The 18687-nt window shown below is 34.5% G+C and overlaps 1 protein-coding gene across 2 annotated transcripts in view; it reads left to right on the top strand.

Annotated features, from left to right (window-relative positions):
- The window catches only part of RP1 (RP1 axonemal microtubule associated), a 198798-nt gene that overhangs the window by 135516 nt on the left and 44595 nt on the right, over positions 1–18687 (top strand). For both annotated transcript variants that reach the window (XM_087931244.1, XM_087931243.1), the window contains exons 33-37: positions 3844–4063; positions 9443–9597; positions 11639–11852; positions 12624–12814; positions 14123–14333. In XM_087931244.1, the coding sequence (XP_087787370.1) occupies positions 3844–4063; positions 9443–9597; positions 11639–11852; positions 12624–12814; positions 14123–14333 (991 nt within the window). The remainder of the gene's footprint in view (positions 1–3843; positions 4064–9442; positions 9598–11638; positions 11853–12623; positions 12815–14122; positions 14334–18687) is intronic.

The following is an 18687-nucleotide window of genomic DNA, read 5'->3' on the forward strand; positions in this document are numbered from 1 at the left end:
AAAAAATATATATCTTAAGATGGCCATTTAATGATTGGAGTGTGTTCACATGGGACTAGCCAGCCTCATAGTTGTATGGTCTTCTGTGCCACTCATTCAAAGCTACAGGGTCAAATTTTAATTCCTTTAAAAAGTATTAGAAAATAAAAGCAGTCTACCAATGGAATGAATGGAAAATGGTTGTAAGTTAAGAGGATGTAGAAGGTCCTTGTGACAAGGGTAAAGATTTGTTACAAAGTACTACAGAAATGTCTGCCGTCATGCTAATAGTTGATGGAGGAAAGGGATACTTATTGGAATGATGAAGTAAAAGAGACCAGATGAGAAAGAAAAGAAGTCATAGAAGTCATCATGCCTCGTGTCAAAATAAGATCAGGCAAAAGATACTGAATAATGTATATATAGAGAGAAAAAGATATGTTTCAAAAAAGACAATCAAAGAAAAGAAGGAACTGCTAAAATTAAGAGAAATATAGAAAACGCAAACTGGTATTAATGGAAATAAAAAGTTGTTTTGAAGTGAATGAAGAAATCTAAATGAGGACATTCAGGCAACTTTTAAAAAACAAATAAAACACCTGGGATGAAATTGAAGTGAGAGATTGCTAGAAGGGTGACTTCGTATGGAAATGATAGTAATATATGATATATCAAAGAACAGAACTTAAACAAATACTGTAATATTAGTGTCCAATAAAACAATGGAAAGATGTTTCAAATCCTATAAAATGTTGAATTATTCTAATGCTGCATGTTTAAAATAGTTAAGACTGAACAACTGAAGAATAATTAAAATGTACGTAGATGCAATTTGCTTAAATAATAACTATAACTATGTGAATTGTTTGAAGTCCACATCTGCGCCTGATAACTAAATGCGAAAGGTAAAAAAATGAATGTGAAAACTGCAGGGATTTGTTTAATAATTATGTCTTGGAAAATGCTTTATTGAATTTTGAATGGGAAAGTACAAAAAAAAAAAAAACCCTAGTGCAGTGGAACTTTATCTCAAGCAAGGGATTTTCAGGACATACTCTATTTTTGCTCTTTAGATGTCTTTGAAAAGTGTATGAATGTAAGAAAGAAAATTGATGTACATTAGTTGATTTAGACAAAGTGCATAAGTGACTAGACCTGATTTAGGTAATGTTTTGTGTAAATATGCAAGAATCTAAGTCACGTTCCTGAAAAGTTGAGGTGATATCAAGATTGTTACCCATGAATTGAAACATGTAAAAAAGATTTTTATGCCATATAGGAACCAGGTTTTCAACTAATAGTTGGATCAACATTGTGGATCAGTGATGACCTAGCAATAAGGTGTGAGCAATATTGTGTGGTCTCTAGTATAAAAAATAACAAATAACATCAGATCATTGTTACTGAATGCATTTCAGTTTTGTCTGTCATTGAGATAATTTTTCTTTCTTGGCTTCCACCAAATTTCAACCATGGTAAGGGATTTCCTATTTATCTGAATAAATTTCAGTTCACACAGTCAGATGAATGATATCCTATTATGCTGAAGAGATTTTCTGATGGTTTGGCTGCAAGTTTGGTGGATGACTTTGGATGATTTTCTCTTTTAGCCCAACTATCTGACAGGGCTGTTGTGGGGAAAATAGGAGGAGGAAGGTGTGTTGGATATATTTGCCACTTTGAGATGTTTGTAAAAATAATAAAGATGGGGATAGATAGATAAATAAATAAATAAATAAATTTCTTTTGGAAAAAATTGGAGAACAATTTAGTGCTGGACAACAATAAGAGAACCTATCTTCATAAAATGAAAAAAGACGATCCCAAGAAATAAAGATTGGTCCATCCTACATCAACATATAATGTTTCTAGAGCAGGCCATAAAAAGATAAACCTGTGAGCAACTTGAAAACTATAATTACCAAAATTCAGTATGTTTTTGTCAACAACAAATCTTGTCTGGCTAAACATATTCATGTTTTTGATTACCGATAGGTAATTTTTTTTTGAAGACTGTGGGAGTAACTATAGACATATGCAGTATTGGTTTCGACAAAGTATTTGAAAAAGTAAAAATGTCAGAGGTACTTTTAACAAGCTATTTAAGGTGTAGCATTAAAGAAAGACAACTGATAATATGTTAACACTTTTAAATACCTGAAAGAATATAAAATGGAAGGTCAACTTCTTAATCTGGAATATACAGTGGTTATATTAATTTTATATATTTTTAAAAATTGAACAAAATGATGGATTCTTAGAAAAAAAAATCCATAACCTGTAAGCGAAGCTTGACAGTTGAACCAATTCTCAAGACAAATGGTGGGTTTTCTATTGCTGGATGTGTTTAAGGGGAAGCTACCCAGTGTAGACTGTTAGTGTTGGATTATTGCACTAACTAGGTAGTTTGATTCAATGTTCCCAATGACATCTGCAATCTGATTTCATATTAATCTTGCATGGATTTTTTAAAGGAGGTTCTTATATTTAGTTGTGAACTTGTGGATCTTCCTCCTGGAAGATTTTTTTTCTCAATCATTTTAAGTGAACAGTTGAAAACTTTAAGCATCCAGATCATAAGCTATTTTAGGAGATAGTTTCCACCAGTTCTTTTTGTAATCAGGGCACCTACAGAAAATCAAAGACACGTTGTATTATTCCATTACATAGGTTTTAAAAAAAATAGGAAAGAGTGGTCTCTTTTCTGATGATATAGCAGCAAGGAAATTGGATTTTTTTCCCTGTGTAGTCCATGCTATTGACAAGGATAGGAAAGTAATTAGGAAGTGTATTTTTCCTATTTCTGTCCACATCTAATTTCTGCATTATTCTCTATCAGTTGTCTGTCTGCCTATGTAAATTGAAAAATCCAGGAAGAAAATGAAGAGTAAAAGGCATTGCATTGATTTTCTTGACCTTTTAACCATTCGAGGCAGCAGCAACAACAAAGTGACATTCATGATGGAAGTAAGAAGGTCACAACAGGTCACAACAGAGCCTTTTGACCTAGCATCTAAACACTAATAACACAGAAGGACCTATATCTGTTAAAATAAAAAGGAAATATAATTTTAAAGATATAAACTTGGTTAAATTGAACATTTTTTTAAAAAAAAGCATAACTGCTTTGAGTGACCTAAACCGTGTTTCACTGAATATGGTTATTCCTATTCATGCAATATGTAGGGACAGATAAGCAATTAATTTGACTGACATTTTAGTGCAAACTAAGTTTAATGATCTACTTTTATATTTTAAGCCCATATACAAATTGAATCTCTCATATCTTCAAAATAAATAACCTTCCAACTTTTGCAATACAATTTATACTCACATATACACACACAAAAATGAATTAGAAAAAAAACCAGTATAAAATACTTAGAGAAAATTGCTTGTAAAAATGTGGGGAAATGTAGTAAAAAAAAAGACAGATATTTTAGCACAGACATTTAAAAACAACTTCTAAAGGCATTAAAGAAATGGGATAAATCAATATAAATATATCTGCAGAAAAATGAGAGAAAATATGTCTTTTGTCTGTGGTCTGTCAGGCCAAATACCCCTTCCTTATTTTGAAAACTTTTGGGAGAGAGTATTATATATGTCATCTTGAGTTCCTGGAAAAAATGCAGGATATAAATGCAATAAATAATTGTATTTGTAGCTAGAAAGTCTTCACTATTTCTAGTCAATGATAAATTTAATTTAGTGAGGATGCTAGGTATCCAAAGTGATGGGAGATGGATTGTCTGCAATATACTCTATTATACCTTTTCTGCTTCTTGGACAAAAAAAAGTCCTGAATTTAATCATGTTTTTCCCCCTGTTGATACCTTGTTCTTCCATTTCCCTTAATTTCAGATTGAATCGAGAGATGTTGGAGATGTATACAAGGTTCGGATCAGCTGTGATGATTTGGTAGACTTTGAGGGCTGGCATTTGAAGTCTTTGCAAATGGAAGAGCTACATGCTAGTCAAGAGGTGAACTTTGAGTGCAACTGCTGGTTCTCCCTTAGCCATAAATGCAAAGATATGGTGAAGGAATTTCCTGTAGTGAATGAAAACCAGAAAACTTTATCAGGTAAAAAAGGGGGAAGAAGTAGAATTAGATTTAGCCTCTAGTTTACTTTCTGATTACTTTTGAATTCTTTTGATATTGATATTTCAATTGTTGGTATAATTGCTTGGGTTGATTTCCAGAGTTTAAAATACTGATTTATTTTTCAGCATGCTTCATAAATGATTTATTAGTTCACTAAATACATTGACTTATTTCTTTTTTTTTTTACAAACACATGTGTATGTCTATACATGTCTTTGTGTGGAAAGGAAAATAAGTCAATGCATTTAATGAAATGAATGAATAAAATGAAATCATAATATACATTGTATCAGCTATCCTAATCTATGAACATTATTGTTAGTTTTCAACAAGGACCAACAGCAGCAAAAAAGAACAGAGGTATCTCATATTTGTTTTTAACTTCCAATCACTAAAGTCCTTCCTTGTTACTCCATTTGTTACTCTGGGTGGCATACAACAGAGCTAAAAATAATACCTGGCAAATAATAGCTACCATATCTATTTATGATGATGTCATATACAAACTCTAGTGCAGAGGCAATATATGATCAATGTCTGTGTTCAGATTAATGGAACCACAGTGGAACCTAACATTTTTTTTCACTTTTCTTGAACTTCCCATAAAAGTTAAAATAAAGTAGACTAGGTGACATTACAAGTTTGTTGCACAAAAGCTTTAAATAAATATGTGTGAACATGCGCATGGTAGGTTTTCTCATGGTCATTCCAATCTTTTCTTTTCACTTCCAGGGATTATATTTGTTGAGTATTTTGCTAGTAGGACAGCAAATGATTATAGCAATGATATTCCATTATAATATTGGCACCACTGTGCTGTTGTGAAACCATTGGATTGGTTCTGGACTATGAATAGCTTTTTTTTATAGTGTTTCCATGTCCTCAATAGTGAGAACTACAGAGAAACATGGGCAGCAGGTGGCAGTTGCTAATTATGTTGAATTTATTGCCAGGCTTTGAGGCTGAACATTTTGTGAAGTATTTGAGTATTTTTTTAAGACACACATGCCTTTTCTTCATTGCAGATGCCATATGAAGGTATTTATGAGCTTCAAAATACAATTCTCAAATTTAGAAGGAGCTCACATCTTCTGATAAACAATATTATAGCATGATTTTCATTAGCAAAAAAAGTTTTGCTAAGATAATACAAAGCTTTGGTTCTCTTATTCTCCCCACAAATCTGCTCCAGGGTTTTTTTCTAACTCATCATGATCAGGAGAAGAATAAATAAGATTTGCATGAGCTGTTTTCTTCTCACATTTCACCAGATACTATGGACAAGAGAATCAACCTGCATTTTTGAAGTTATGTTTATTTCCCTGATAGCCACTGCAAATAGTGGACTTAAAATGGAAAATGATAAAAAAAAAATCTGAGATGGATGTCTATGGAGATTCTCAATCATCCAGGTCATGGTTGTCCCAAAGATGCTTTTCAAAGACAACTGGACTTTCTTGGGGTTTTTTCCTTTAAAAACATTTTGCTTTTCATTCATGAAGCTTCTTCAGTCCTGACTGAATGGTGGGAAATGGAATATTATTTACAATCATCTGGTCTGTTAGCTCTCTGAGAGTTGTTGAGGCCACTTGAGGGTTTATCTGTACCCTTAAATCAGAGTGTGTGGAACCTTCTTGGTACTGCTGAAAGGACTGTGTTATAAACAAGAAACAGTTGATATCATATTCTTCCCCTTCTGTTGACAGAAGCTGTTCAGTTTTAATATAGATGACCTCTTTGACCACTCTTTCACACCAAATGGTCCTCTCTGTCCAAAATATGGCTATCCTGAATCTATGGCCATTCTGGACAGAAAAGGTCATTAGAACAATTAATCAGTGGACTGACTTGCCTCCAGAAGTTGTGGTTGTTCCAACATTGGAGGTTTTAAAGAAGAAATTGGATAATCATTTGTCTGAAATGGCATAGGGTTCTTGCTTGAGCAGAGAGTTGGACTAGAAGCCTCCCAAGGTTCAGTTCTGTTATTCTGTTATTCCAAACATCCCACTCTGAACAGAAGGGGAGAGATACAACACCACCTATTTCCTATCTACAATACAATACCACCTATCTCTTGTTCTGTCAGTAGTCTCTAGAAAGTTCCACAATCATTTGCACTCTGATTCAGGTGACCATGGGGGTACAAATAAACCTCCAAGAGCTTCAATGATTTTCAGAGATCTTTTCATGGCCCCATTGGAATCTGAATCTGTGGGGGAAGATGAGCTGGAACAAGAAAAGCCAGACATGGAGAGGGTGGCTCCACTGGCCTTGGAGGAAACTGGGGAAGGGTAGAGTCAATCCAGGCAAGGTTTTTCTGAAGTAGTAAGGCATTCAGGGACAGAGGAACAGAGGCAGGAGGAACATGAGGGACAGAGTTCAGGTGAGGAGCTAGGACCACTCTCCTCCAAGAGCTTGGTGAGTGAAGAGGAGGCATGATTAGCACAGATGGAGCAGTCTACATGTGAGGAGAGTGCCCCACCCATCTTCACAAGGCACACTGGGGGAATGAGACGCTGTGGAGAGGGGCATTTGTTGGAATAAATGCTGAGTTTCTGAAGTGTGCATGCCAACTCTTGAATTGGCCAAGAGTCCTTGCATTCCTATGAGCATTCTGGACTGATTACCTGGCTCTTTTGTTACTCGAACTTCTCGATTTGTCCTTGATTTGCCAAAAAGCTTTGGATTTATTGCTGAGTAGCCTTGGTGCAGACAGTGCTGCCAGAAGCTTCCTGAGGTTTGTGTGGGGTTTTGTTATCATTCTGCTCAAGATTTGCTAGAAATGTGGGAGCATTTGGGGAACTTTGAACCAATAAAGGGGTGGTTTGAACTGCCAGCTGTTTGTGTGATTCTTTGTACCATTCCCTGGGTCATCACAGAGTAACAATTGGTGTTCAGAGTACTAATGTCTAGATGACTGAAAATAATATAAATACTACCATTATCCATCATTTGGTCAGAACTGAAGAAGCTTCTTGATAAGAAGCAAAACATTTTCAAGGAAAAAAACCAAAGTCCAGTTGCCTTTTGAAAGTCCAGATGTTAAGACATCTGAAATAGATCAACAATGGGGAAAGCTCAGTAATATATCCAGGGACAGGGTAACAATACCTAAGTCATATAGTGTGGGTTAGAGAAGAAAACAAAACTCCTTTTGTTCAATGTAGGATATTTCACAGAGAAACTATAATCAGGGTTTCATCAATCACTCAGTCCAAGATACCAACAGCTAAGAAACTTCAAGCCTCAAAAAAGACAGAACCGCTAATATTTTGGATGGAGGAAAATATGATTGTAGGATTATTTGCTTAACTTCAGATCTCCTAATCCATTTGTTGGAGAGTAACAATTTTATAATACAGTACTACAATAATTTTCTAATCATGAATTCTTCATTTCAAAATGTTTGATGGCAATATTTGGCTACCATTCCAATCGGTGACACTCACAATTTTATTTGAATTATGTACTATATTTGAATGAAAGATCCCTGTTTTCTTTTGAGTATTTTTTTTTTGGTTGAACAAAGCATATTTTGTTAGCACATTGAAATAGGTACGTTTTTATGTATATATGTATATATGTGTGTGTATATATATATATATATATATATATATATATATATATATATGTGTATGTGTGTGTGTGTGTGTGTGTGTATATATGGATCTTTGGTTGTTCGGGTTTTCTCCCGCGTAAGATTCAAGTATCTAGGCAACGTTTCGATGAAGTCTCATTCATCATCTTCAGGCTTCTGTCTCCGGCTCTGTGCTTCTCAGAACTTCCCTTCCTAGATGTCTTGGTATACAAAAGATCCAATGGCTCCCTAGGACACACCATCTACCAGAAGAAAACACATACTAACCGCTATCTACATGCACTCTCACACCACCACCCAGCACAGATCAATTCCGTAGCCAAGACACTCATCTCCAGAACAAAATGCTTAGCCGATGAACAACACCAAAAAACCGAACTACACACTCTCACCAACGTACTTACAGCCAATGGATTCCAAAGAAAGAAGATTACCCACCTAATCCAAAAAGAAAGCCCAACCAAAATCCAAGACAGAGAACAAGAAAACGGCAAAGCCCTCCTCCCATATATAAAAGGCACTACAGACAAAATTAGCAAGATCCTCCAAAAACACAACATCAAAACAGCATTCTGCACAAACAGAAAAATATCCACCATCCTAAGAAACCCCAAAGACAAAATCGAATTAGAAAACCAAGGAGTATACGAAATCCCCTGCACTGCCTGCCCTACCACATACATTGGACAAACTAACAGAAGAATAAGTGCACTCATTGAAGAACATAAGAACTCAATCAAAAAAGAAGAAACGACCTCCTCCCTGGTCCAACACCTCAAAGCCACAGGACATGAAATTGATTTTAAAAATACCAGAATTATCGCCAAAACCGAACACTTCAACAGCAGAATAATCAGAGAAGCCATAGAGATAGAAAAACGCCCACACAGCATGAACAAACGAGATGACACCTCCCGCCTTCCAGCCATTTGGAAACCTGCCCTCATGAACAGATGAATACCTAACATGAAGAAGGACACCGGACCCACACCCATAAGAGCCACACAAGATGCCACCACCACACTTCCATGTAGAAAACAGACTCCCACCCATTCAGAAAATGAGAAACGACCATGGACCAGAAGCTGCACTGCAGCTGCATCACTACCCACTTCAAACCCTCTGAGCCATACATGAAGCAAACCGACACCCACTATGAAGATGCAGCAGGACCACGAACTTGAAGCCAAACAGCCAGATCACAACTCTCCAGCTCAAATCCCCAGCAACTAAGACTAACCTGAGCACAACCAAGCCCCCACCTGAACAGAACAGGCCTCCAACCAATCAGAACACGGCTAACCCCCAACCAATCAGAACACAGCCAAACCCCTACCAATCAAGTCCCACCCCCACTGGCAGTTAAAAGGATGAAGCAGTTGCAATCTCCATTACTCTGAGAAGCACAGAGCCGGAGACAGAAGCCTGAAGATGATGAATGAGACTTCATCGAAACGTTGCCTAGATACTTGAATCTTACGCGGGAAAACCCGAACAACCAAAGATCCACATATAAACCGAGAACCTCAGAAAATATATATATATATATATATATATATATGTATATGTATATGTATATGTATATGTATATGTATATGTATATGTATATGTATATGTATATGTATATATATATGTATATATGTGTGTGTATATATATATATATATATATATATATATATATATATATATATATATATATATATATATAAAGCAATGCAGTGCAATGAGCACTGTTCATCTAATATTGCTTCTTTTTTCAGTACACAAATATGTAGTCTCTATACACACTGGAGATCTCTGGGGATCAGAAACATTTGCAAATATTTATATAACAGTTTATGGTGCACAAGGAGATACAGGTGTACGGAAGCTTCAAGATTCCTTTATTGAAGGAGAAAAATTTCAAAGGAACAAGGTAAAGAAGAAAATACCTACCTTATTTAAGAGACAATAATAATAAAAACACAATAACAAATATTTGAATAAAAATAAGTATTAGTCTCTTATATTCATGTAGTTACTTGAAGTTTGTTACATGGGGCAGAGCAAATACTTCTTTCTTCCTGTTATATTGTAGGCTGGGCGCAGCAGGAGTATCAAGCATCATTTTCAAAGGGGAAAATATCATGAAATGACAGGGCAAAGGAAAGGAAAGCAATCAGTTTTGTGCTAGCCATATTGAATTGAGCACCAAGCAATCAAAGCTAATAATAATTGGGGAGTTTGTCACAGACTTTGATGAGTTTAATTAATTGAGCTAACATATAGAACTCAAAACAGCTCTTCAGATTAGTTTTTCTGTATTATTAACCCAGCAAAGCAAAATAAATCTTTTCTTTGCTTACAACTAAGTAGCCATTTTCTGTCCTCTAGTCTCTCTCTCTCTCTTCCAGCCTCCCTTCCCATGAGAGGCAGCAAGGGTAACTACAGACTTAAAATGATTCAAAAACTTGAGTTATTTTCCTATGAAAAACCATTGTAAAATAAAGCATTCTTTACTATTACTCTTTACTACATGTCAAGTTTTTGTTTTCTTTTTTGGCAGTCTTGCCTTGTTATGTGTGTAGATTAGCATGTCAACTAAATGCAAATGTTGCAACTTCAAGGCTATCCTTTTCTTTTTCTTACTTAGAGATTGGAAAGTAATAATTATGCTGACTGGCATATTTTCTCCTAAATCCTCAGTCTCTTGCTCTGGCTGGCAGATGATTTCTCACTCTCTTTTCTTTCTTGTCGGTATTAGGTAGTTTTATCTCCCAATGTTCCGCTTCTTTCTTCCTGAACATTCAAGTTCTTTCAAGTTCTCCCTTCAACTCCCTGATCAAAGTTCCTTGAGTTGCTTCAAGAGGTTTGTCTTGGGATCTCTTAGAACTAACAACAATCCTTTCATAAGATTCCCCATAACAGTTCATTGGGTTTTTTCATTTTTTAAAAATCAACATGTTACATTAACTAATATTCCATAGATACTTCTTGAGTTCTTCAGTTGTACACTGAACCCCCACATCACTGAAGTTTTTGGTATAAGTTAAATGGACTCTGGGGATGGTAGAGGACAGGAAGGCCTGGAGGAACATTGTCCATGAAATAGCAATGGGTCGGACATGACTTCATGACTAACAACAACATCAATTCCCTCACAAAGATTTTCTTGTTCAGTATCATTTTGATACTCTAGGAAAATGCTTTCCATGTGAAACTACTGTATTTTATAAGTCCTATGCTCAGTTTCTATTTGTCTGCTAATAAAAACAGACTATTTAGGTATCACCATAACAAATGGATCAAGAAACACAAACTTTTGCAGGCTATTACATGGCTATTACATCAGAAAAGGAAACTTTTAGATTTGCCTTTGATAATGTTAGACAAATCTGGCTTGGCAACCTGATGCTTCCAAATATGAGTAGACTACTATTTCTAAAATTCTTAACAGGGCACATCAGTTAATTTTCATAAAACTCATCAATCTATATAACATTGATTGTACTCCACAGTCATTTCATACACACAAACATTTTCACTTTCACATATATGCTTTACTAAATTGTTTTGTCTTTTTTACATCCATATTTTAGTTTTGGTTTTCTTTTCAATTTTGCACAGAATAACCATTCCCCAATTTCTGTCTTATTTTATACTTTCCTTTCCAATTGACATCTCCTATAGTTTTTCTTCTAGTAATGAAATAATAGGTTTGTTTTTCTGTGTATACCAGAATTATAATCTTTCAGGTTTCAGCAATTTATTTTGTTGGAATGATCTATTCAGCATAAGTAACCATTTGAGGAGTTGCACCTTACATTAACTGTTAAGATAAAATTTATGTTGAAGCTCTCTGGATTTAAACATTGAATATTATTTGATGTGATTGAAGATTCACTATCTAGAAGTATATTCATTATATTTTTATGAAGTGTACACATTTTGTATGTAACTCAAATTCATTTTTTCAGGTGGATTCCTTTTTAATAGAGGCAGTCTCCTTGAGCCATTTAAAAAAGATAGTTGTAGGACATGATGGAGAAGGCTATGGTGCTGGAATATACTTAAAAATGGTAACCATTAAAAAATCAGAAAATTCTGAAAAAGAATGGGTGTTTCCATGTTGGAACTGGCTAGATACTCATATGGGGATCTGTGACACTGTTTGTGAGATTAAAACCATAGGTAGGTCCTTTTATTAGCTAATAAAGTTTATTATAGCTTGCTTTCTGATTTGGCTAAATATGCATACAATATTGATATCTATAGTTTATCTCCAAGACTTATAAAGAACAACTGATTTTAAATTGAGAAAATTATATGATAGCAACCTTGATTGTAGATTCTGAGATATGATAGGAATATCTAAAATACTACTTTATTTTTCCATTGTGTCAAATGAGCTTTTCCTTTCAGCATTGGTAGCCATAATTTTATAAAGACTAGTATCTCATACAGCATGTTCCTATTTATGTCCTGATTTCAAGTATATTTCATTGGACCCATTTGCTAGTGCCATCTGTCATTATTATTATTATTATACCAAATACTGTTTGCAGATGATACAGTTTGATGAACATGCTTACTTGAATGAGAACAATAAATTAGGACACTAAAGAATGCTGTCCATTTCTTAATAATTATCTTTAGGAAAGAGAGTGAAACCTAACTGATATCAAGAGTTCTAAATCTGAGATTTGAGATTGATAAAATGAGAATTACATGTTAAGTCTTTAAAGGATAACTGTTTATCTATATTGATGAGGTGTTATTCATGAACTGTTGTCATGGTTATAGCAAAAAAAAACCTCATCACTGTTGTATAATTCTGGCAAAATGAAGCTTTTTGTTTAAGTCCTATTGATAACACATTAAGAACCTGAATAATTCTTTGAAATCAGTGGAATTTAATAATTAAGTAGTAATAGTTGTCATTATTATTGCTTTAATTTCTAGGTAAAAGAAGGATCTCTTCTTCAGGATATTCTCCAATTAATCAGCAGATATCAGATTTATGGATAATGGATATTACCGGATCTGAGATAAATGCTGAAACTGATCCAATGCATTTTACTTTTAACTTTTATGGAGATAAAGGTCACAAGAAGTTGGCACTGCAACTTTTAGGAAAGACAACGCAAATCAAAGTAATGTGCCTTTTATTTTAGACAGAAACAAAAAACCAGTCATGGATAAAAAAGTCATGTATTATATGTCGATATAAGTGTATTTTTTCTGCATCTGGGGCTCGATAAAGGAGAAAAATAATGGTCTAATAAACTGAAACTGCTCTATATACTAACATTAAATCCTGCAACTATTTCTTTGGAGGTAATTCCTCTGAGAAATAATATTTTTTAGGCAATGACCTCAAAATGTTGGCATGTGAAATGATGAGTTATTAAAAATAATAGTGACACAGTTTGAATGAAGTCACATTTGTTTTTCTCATCTCAGGATACAGTGGGATAAAGTCAGAGTTCTGGTCATTGCTTTATTGGATGTTTCTTCTAGTATTGAATCCATGTAAATTTTCTCCTGTTGTGGAGTTGAAAGCAGCACTCTGAACAATGTTAAATAGTTTTGTCTAGCCACTTCAGAGCAACACAATTTCAGGGACATTGTGTAAGATTAAAACAACAGTTATTTTAATTCTCTATCTTTGCTGAGTGCTAAGCTAGAAAAAAGAATGCTGTGGCAGGAAGGAGAAATGAACTCCTCATTTTTTTTTCAATTCTGACAACTATCTAAGAATGTATGATTAATGGATATTAGGTTTCATCTATTTCATTTATTTAAAAAAAACATATAGGTATAGGTACAAGGAGTATGAATAATTCCCTTGAATTCTTACTGTTGTTGCTGCATTTAGATGGCATCTCATAAAGTCAATGGTTTGCTGACATTAATGTTTGCAGGCCTATAAATGATAGATCATAAATCAATGACTCCATAGTTTTCTAATAAATTAAAACAAATTAAAATTAAGATGTACTGTAGTTTAGAATTATCTGAAATAATTGGCATTTAAACTAAAATAAGCATTACCATTGTGTAAATAAAACAGAGAGTTTCTACTGCTGGTCCTAAACCTTATTATACCTCTCAAATATGTAAAAACTTTATATTTTTAACATCACATATATGTATATCTTGCACAATTGCTTTGAAATATTCTATAGGAGAAATACTAATTTTCTAATGTTTATCAAATTAAATAATTAAAATTATATAGTTAATGTCCATAAAATAGCCATGTGAATCAATATAGAAATATTTTTTCCAGGATTTTAATATCTAATTCAAATGTCTGTAAAAGTGTCTTTTTTCCCTACATTTCTTTTTTTATGTAGTTAAGGGAAATTCTAGGCAGTATCTTGAAATTATTGGTACCTGAAATAAAACTATCAATAAATTAAAACTTTAATTTTGATTTTATTTCCCCAAATAAATAGGATGAATTGACAAATGTTGGGTCGCTTTGGAAGATTCAGATATCCAGTGACCATGCTCAACTAAAGGAGTCCTGGCATATGAACATGTTGCATATGAAGCATACAGATACCAAACAAGAGATATGGTTAAATTTTGATTATTGGTTTAATCCCAGTGAAGACACCTGTGTTGAACTGCCAACATTTTTTGCAGAGCAGGATCCTTTGCCTGGTAAGATAATTTTGTTTTTTTTAAACAGAAGCTTAAAATCTTTCATAATGATGCATCCTGACTGAATAAAGGTCCAAAGACTTATCTTGACCTGAGATTGTGAAATGATGGATGTCACAAGTCCCCGAAGTTTTCTTGGCAAGATTTTCAGAAATGGTTTGCCTTTGGCTTCTTCCTTGGTCTGAAAGAAATGGCCCAGTCACCCAGTTGGCTTCATGCCTGAGACAGGACTAAAACTCACCATTGTCTTGTTTGTATCCTGGTATTTAATCACTACACCAATCTGGTTCTCTGCATATATTATAATATTATCTTTATTCCATGAATTCAAAGATGAAGCCATTAAACAATTGTCTAGTTGCAGTGTTCAAAAAAATCAGATGCTGAAAAGAACACTTTTCAAAATAACTAACTTTTGTTTTGTGTTGCAACAACCAAAATGGTCATTCTGAGAACACGACATGCAGAGTATCCCTAGTCTAAACCACTTTAGCAGGGAAGTCATATCCTCCCAATGCTTCTATATTTCATTATACATCTATTATGTGGATAAATCGATCAAGTCTACTGATCCAAAACATTTATTTCCTGATACAAATGTTATAAAGCTGATATTGCAAATCTCAAACTTGGAAGTAATCTTGAAGACGATTTGGTCCAACCCAATGGTGGGATTTAATTTTTTAAATTAAATCCCACCACTGGGCGTGGCAGGGGAAGGATACTGTAATTAAATTCCCTTAGTGGGCGTGGCAGGGGAAGGATACTGTAAAATCTCCAGTCAGAGGTGGTGTTTGCCGGTTCTATGAACTACTCAAAATTTCTGCTACGGGTTCTTCAGAACCTGCTGAATACCACCTCTGGTCCAATCATCTGGATGCAGAAAATCCAGAATTCAAACATTTACAACAGATGACTGTCCAATTTCTGATTGAAGATCCTAACAGAAAAAGGGATCACCATTCTCCAGATGCAGATTGGAATTTTATTTTACACATCATTTGAAGCAAGCAATCTCATAAACTAAGAGAAAATAAAAAATAACTCCTGGTTCCACTTCCACAAGTCTTTTGCCCATCCATTTTGTGTTATAGTCCAGTCTGTTGCAGCTCTTAAGTCACCCCATCAGCCGTTGCCAAATATTTTATACTTATACTTGCCACCCAAATAGTCTCACTATTGTCCTGAATGCTAAACTGCTGCTGTTCATGATATTCAGTCACGATGTTTACTCCTGTAACTTGCAATAATTAAAGGTCATCCATTTTTAAAAGAATATGTTTTGTGAAGTAGCTTCTTCATGTTTCATCCATAATACTCCATTCTAAAGTAAGTATATTGAAAACAAGCTGTGATTAATAATAATATTTTTTCATAATGTACATCAGGATCAGTTGTATGTAAAAATCTAGCTCTTAATATGGGTCAGACTCCTTCATATTTTAATTTTGCAGTGTTAATGCTATATTTCTTAAGGAAAAAATAATAATTCACACCTACTAGTAAAGTGATTCACAAGATACCACAACCATTAAACTGAAGAAGAAAATCAGAAGCTTTGAAAAAAGTGGCCCAAAATATAATTATCCTAAAATAAGTTCTGTCATAGGGGAAAAGCATTTTGAAACTTCTACCCATATATTGAAAAGTCAGTACATTCAGTTTAGTTGGATATTCCGAGAAAAAGATTCTAAATTAAAATTGCCACTTCACTGGCTGCTTCGTTTTTGTTTGTTTATCTTATCTTATCTCGTTTTTGTTTGTTTATCTTATCTTATCTTATCTTATCTTATCTTATCTTATCTTATCTTATCTTATCTTATCATATATATATAATTCCAGACTTGATACATTTTGAATTGCTTTTAAAAGTTTAAATGTTGCAAATTTTAAATTCAAAATGAGAAAATATACTGTATGCTGAAGATAATCCGTAATTGGAAATAATACTGTATTTTATTTATTCAAAACTGTATTATTAAAAATCTTGCATTCTCCAGTTTCGCCCAAATGTGTACTGCATTACAAAAAAGCAGGAAAAACAAAATGTGAAAATTAATTTATTGAAACTGAACAACATCTGATGGCAGAGCTTAGATTTTTCACTAAGACATCTATTTTTCCACACATCCAATTAAAAGAAATAATCTGCTGAAGGAACACATAGAAATTTGGCAGAGGGTATGTGTAACAGCTTTTAATTTGTGCACATACTGGAGCATCTAAAATGTGTGCTGTGGCTTGCTTGCATAGCATCAGAACTACAACGTTCATATTGGCTAATCTGCCCCCCCCACCCGCCCGATAAATGGAATGGAAAACTTTCCTCTTTTCAGTCTCTGCTTTTGCAGCACAAAAATCAGATAGTTCTTGTTACCAAGGGTGCAGTTTAATGAGAATGTCTTTGTACTCAGTCCTGGATAGAGAGAACAGATATTGCACCTGCACAGTAGTGCAGTGCCCATGCACAGTATATAGAAATTCATTAATTTGACTTGAAGAGCAGTTATGCCAAAAACAGCAACAGAAACAAGAATACAACTTGTCAGATCTCTGCACAGCCCTTTAAAAAAATTGGACCAATTTTACTTTTCTTTTCTTCATACAGAAATATAAACATAAAATCCCTCTGATAATAAATTATATTTATCTTTCGTACTTTATCCATATTAATAAATAAATAGCATGTAAATAGCATGGAATGTCCATTGCCCACAGCTATGTCTGTATCTCTGTAAGACTTTTATCAAGATCTCTAATTATGTTCCTCCTTAAAAACTAATAATGTTTACTAGACCAGCTTCCCTAATATGTCCTAATGTGGTACTATTACATATCTTAGAACTCATAGTCCACATCACTATACCATGGTTTGAATGAGTCTGATCTTTGTGTGTGTGTGTGTGTGTGTGTGTGTGTGTGCGTGTGTGCGTGCGTGTGTGTATGTATATATATGTATGTGTGTATATATATATATATTAGTAATTGTTCTGTCATATTCTTGATCACTTCAGAGCCTATGGATTCAGCCAGCATATGTTTGTTTTAGTTTCTCATAGAAGTGAATTGCCAATTACAATGCCATTATTTGCTCTTTATTTTTTATTAAAAATATTCATTATACACACACACACACACACACACACACACATATATATGTTTTCTTAAGTTTTCGTGGGTACTTACATGTACGGCATTCAGCTTTGTTCGGGTATTTTTCCACGTCACTATAATGACGTGGGAAAATACCCGAATAAAGCTGAATGCCATATATATATATATTAAAAAAATAAAGAGCAAATAATGGCATTGTAATTGGCAATTCACTTCTATGAGGAACAAAAACAAACATATGCTGACTGAATCCATAGGCTCTGAAGTGATCAAGAATATGACAGAACAACTACTAAAATTATTTTAAAAATTGACAATAATCTTTTCCTGCTGAAATACATGGAAACATATAGTAGGGCAAGGACAACCAAATATCAAATTTTGGAAGTAACCTCAAGACTGAGGAATCAGGTAATATTCTTACCTATTCTATCAGTCCAGAAAATAAGAATACTACATGTCAATGGCTGGCTATCAAAATACTAAATACTGTTTCTGAAATTATAAGTTAATCTTGCTTCTAGTTGTTACTCCTATCCATTTAGTCCTCTGTTTGAACCATGGGATGCTTAAATCTGGCCTGTGGGGCTGGCCTGTGGGACCAGCCTAAAACGGGGTGCAGGAGGGCATGAATGGCCCCTATGTGACCCATTTTTGGCCTGGATGGCCTCCTGAAGCACTTTGCCAGCCAAAATGGGGCACAGGGGATCCTGCACCTTGGTTTGGCCAGCAAAGTTCTGCAGGAGCCTGTCCAGGCAAAAAATGGGCCAAGTGGTGGCCATGCATGCCCCCACATGCCTCATTTTTGTCCAGCAGGGTGCTGTAGGAAGCGTTGGTCCCATCTCCCCCCACCGCCAGCCCACGAGGAGAATGCTGATCCGTCCCTCAAAGAAATCCAGTTTGACACCCCTGATCTAGATGAAAGACTACCACCTCAAGATCAGTAGCCTTTCACACACACACACACACACAGACACACACACAGACAGACACACAATGTGTTTTGTCAAAGAATGGAAAGCTTAATTATAAGGACTTCAAATTCTGTTGGAGAAAGAAATGGACATCCTAAAGCAAGTCCCTTAGAAAAAAGGAAGTGTTTTTTACTAAATACAAAGGAGTGTTGCTGAAATAACTACTTAAACTACTCACTGAAAATTCATAGAGAATATTGGCTCATACAATTTATCACCTTCCTTGTCTATATACAATTGTTCAGAATTTGAAGATAAAATCAATG

The sequence above is a fragment of the Pseudonaja textilis genome, chromosome 3 (genome assembly GCF_049901715.1).
Source record: "Pseudonaja textilis isolate UNSWEBS1 chromosome 3, rPseTex1.2, whole genome shotgun sequence".
NCBI classification, from domain to species: domain Eukaryota; kingdom Metazoa; phylum Chordata; class Lepidosauria; order Squamata; family Elapidae; genus Pseudonaja; species Pseudonaja textilis.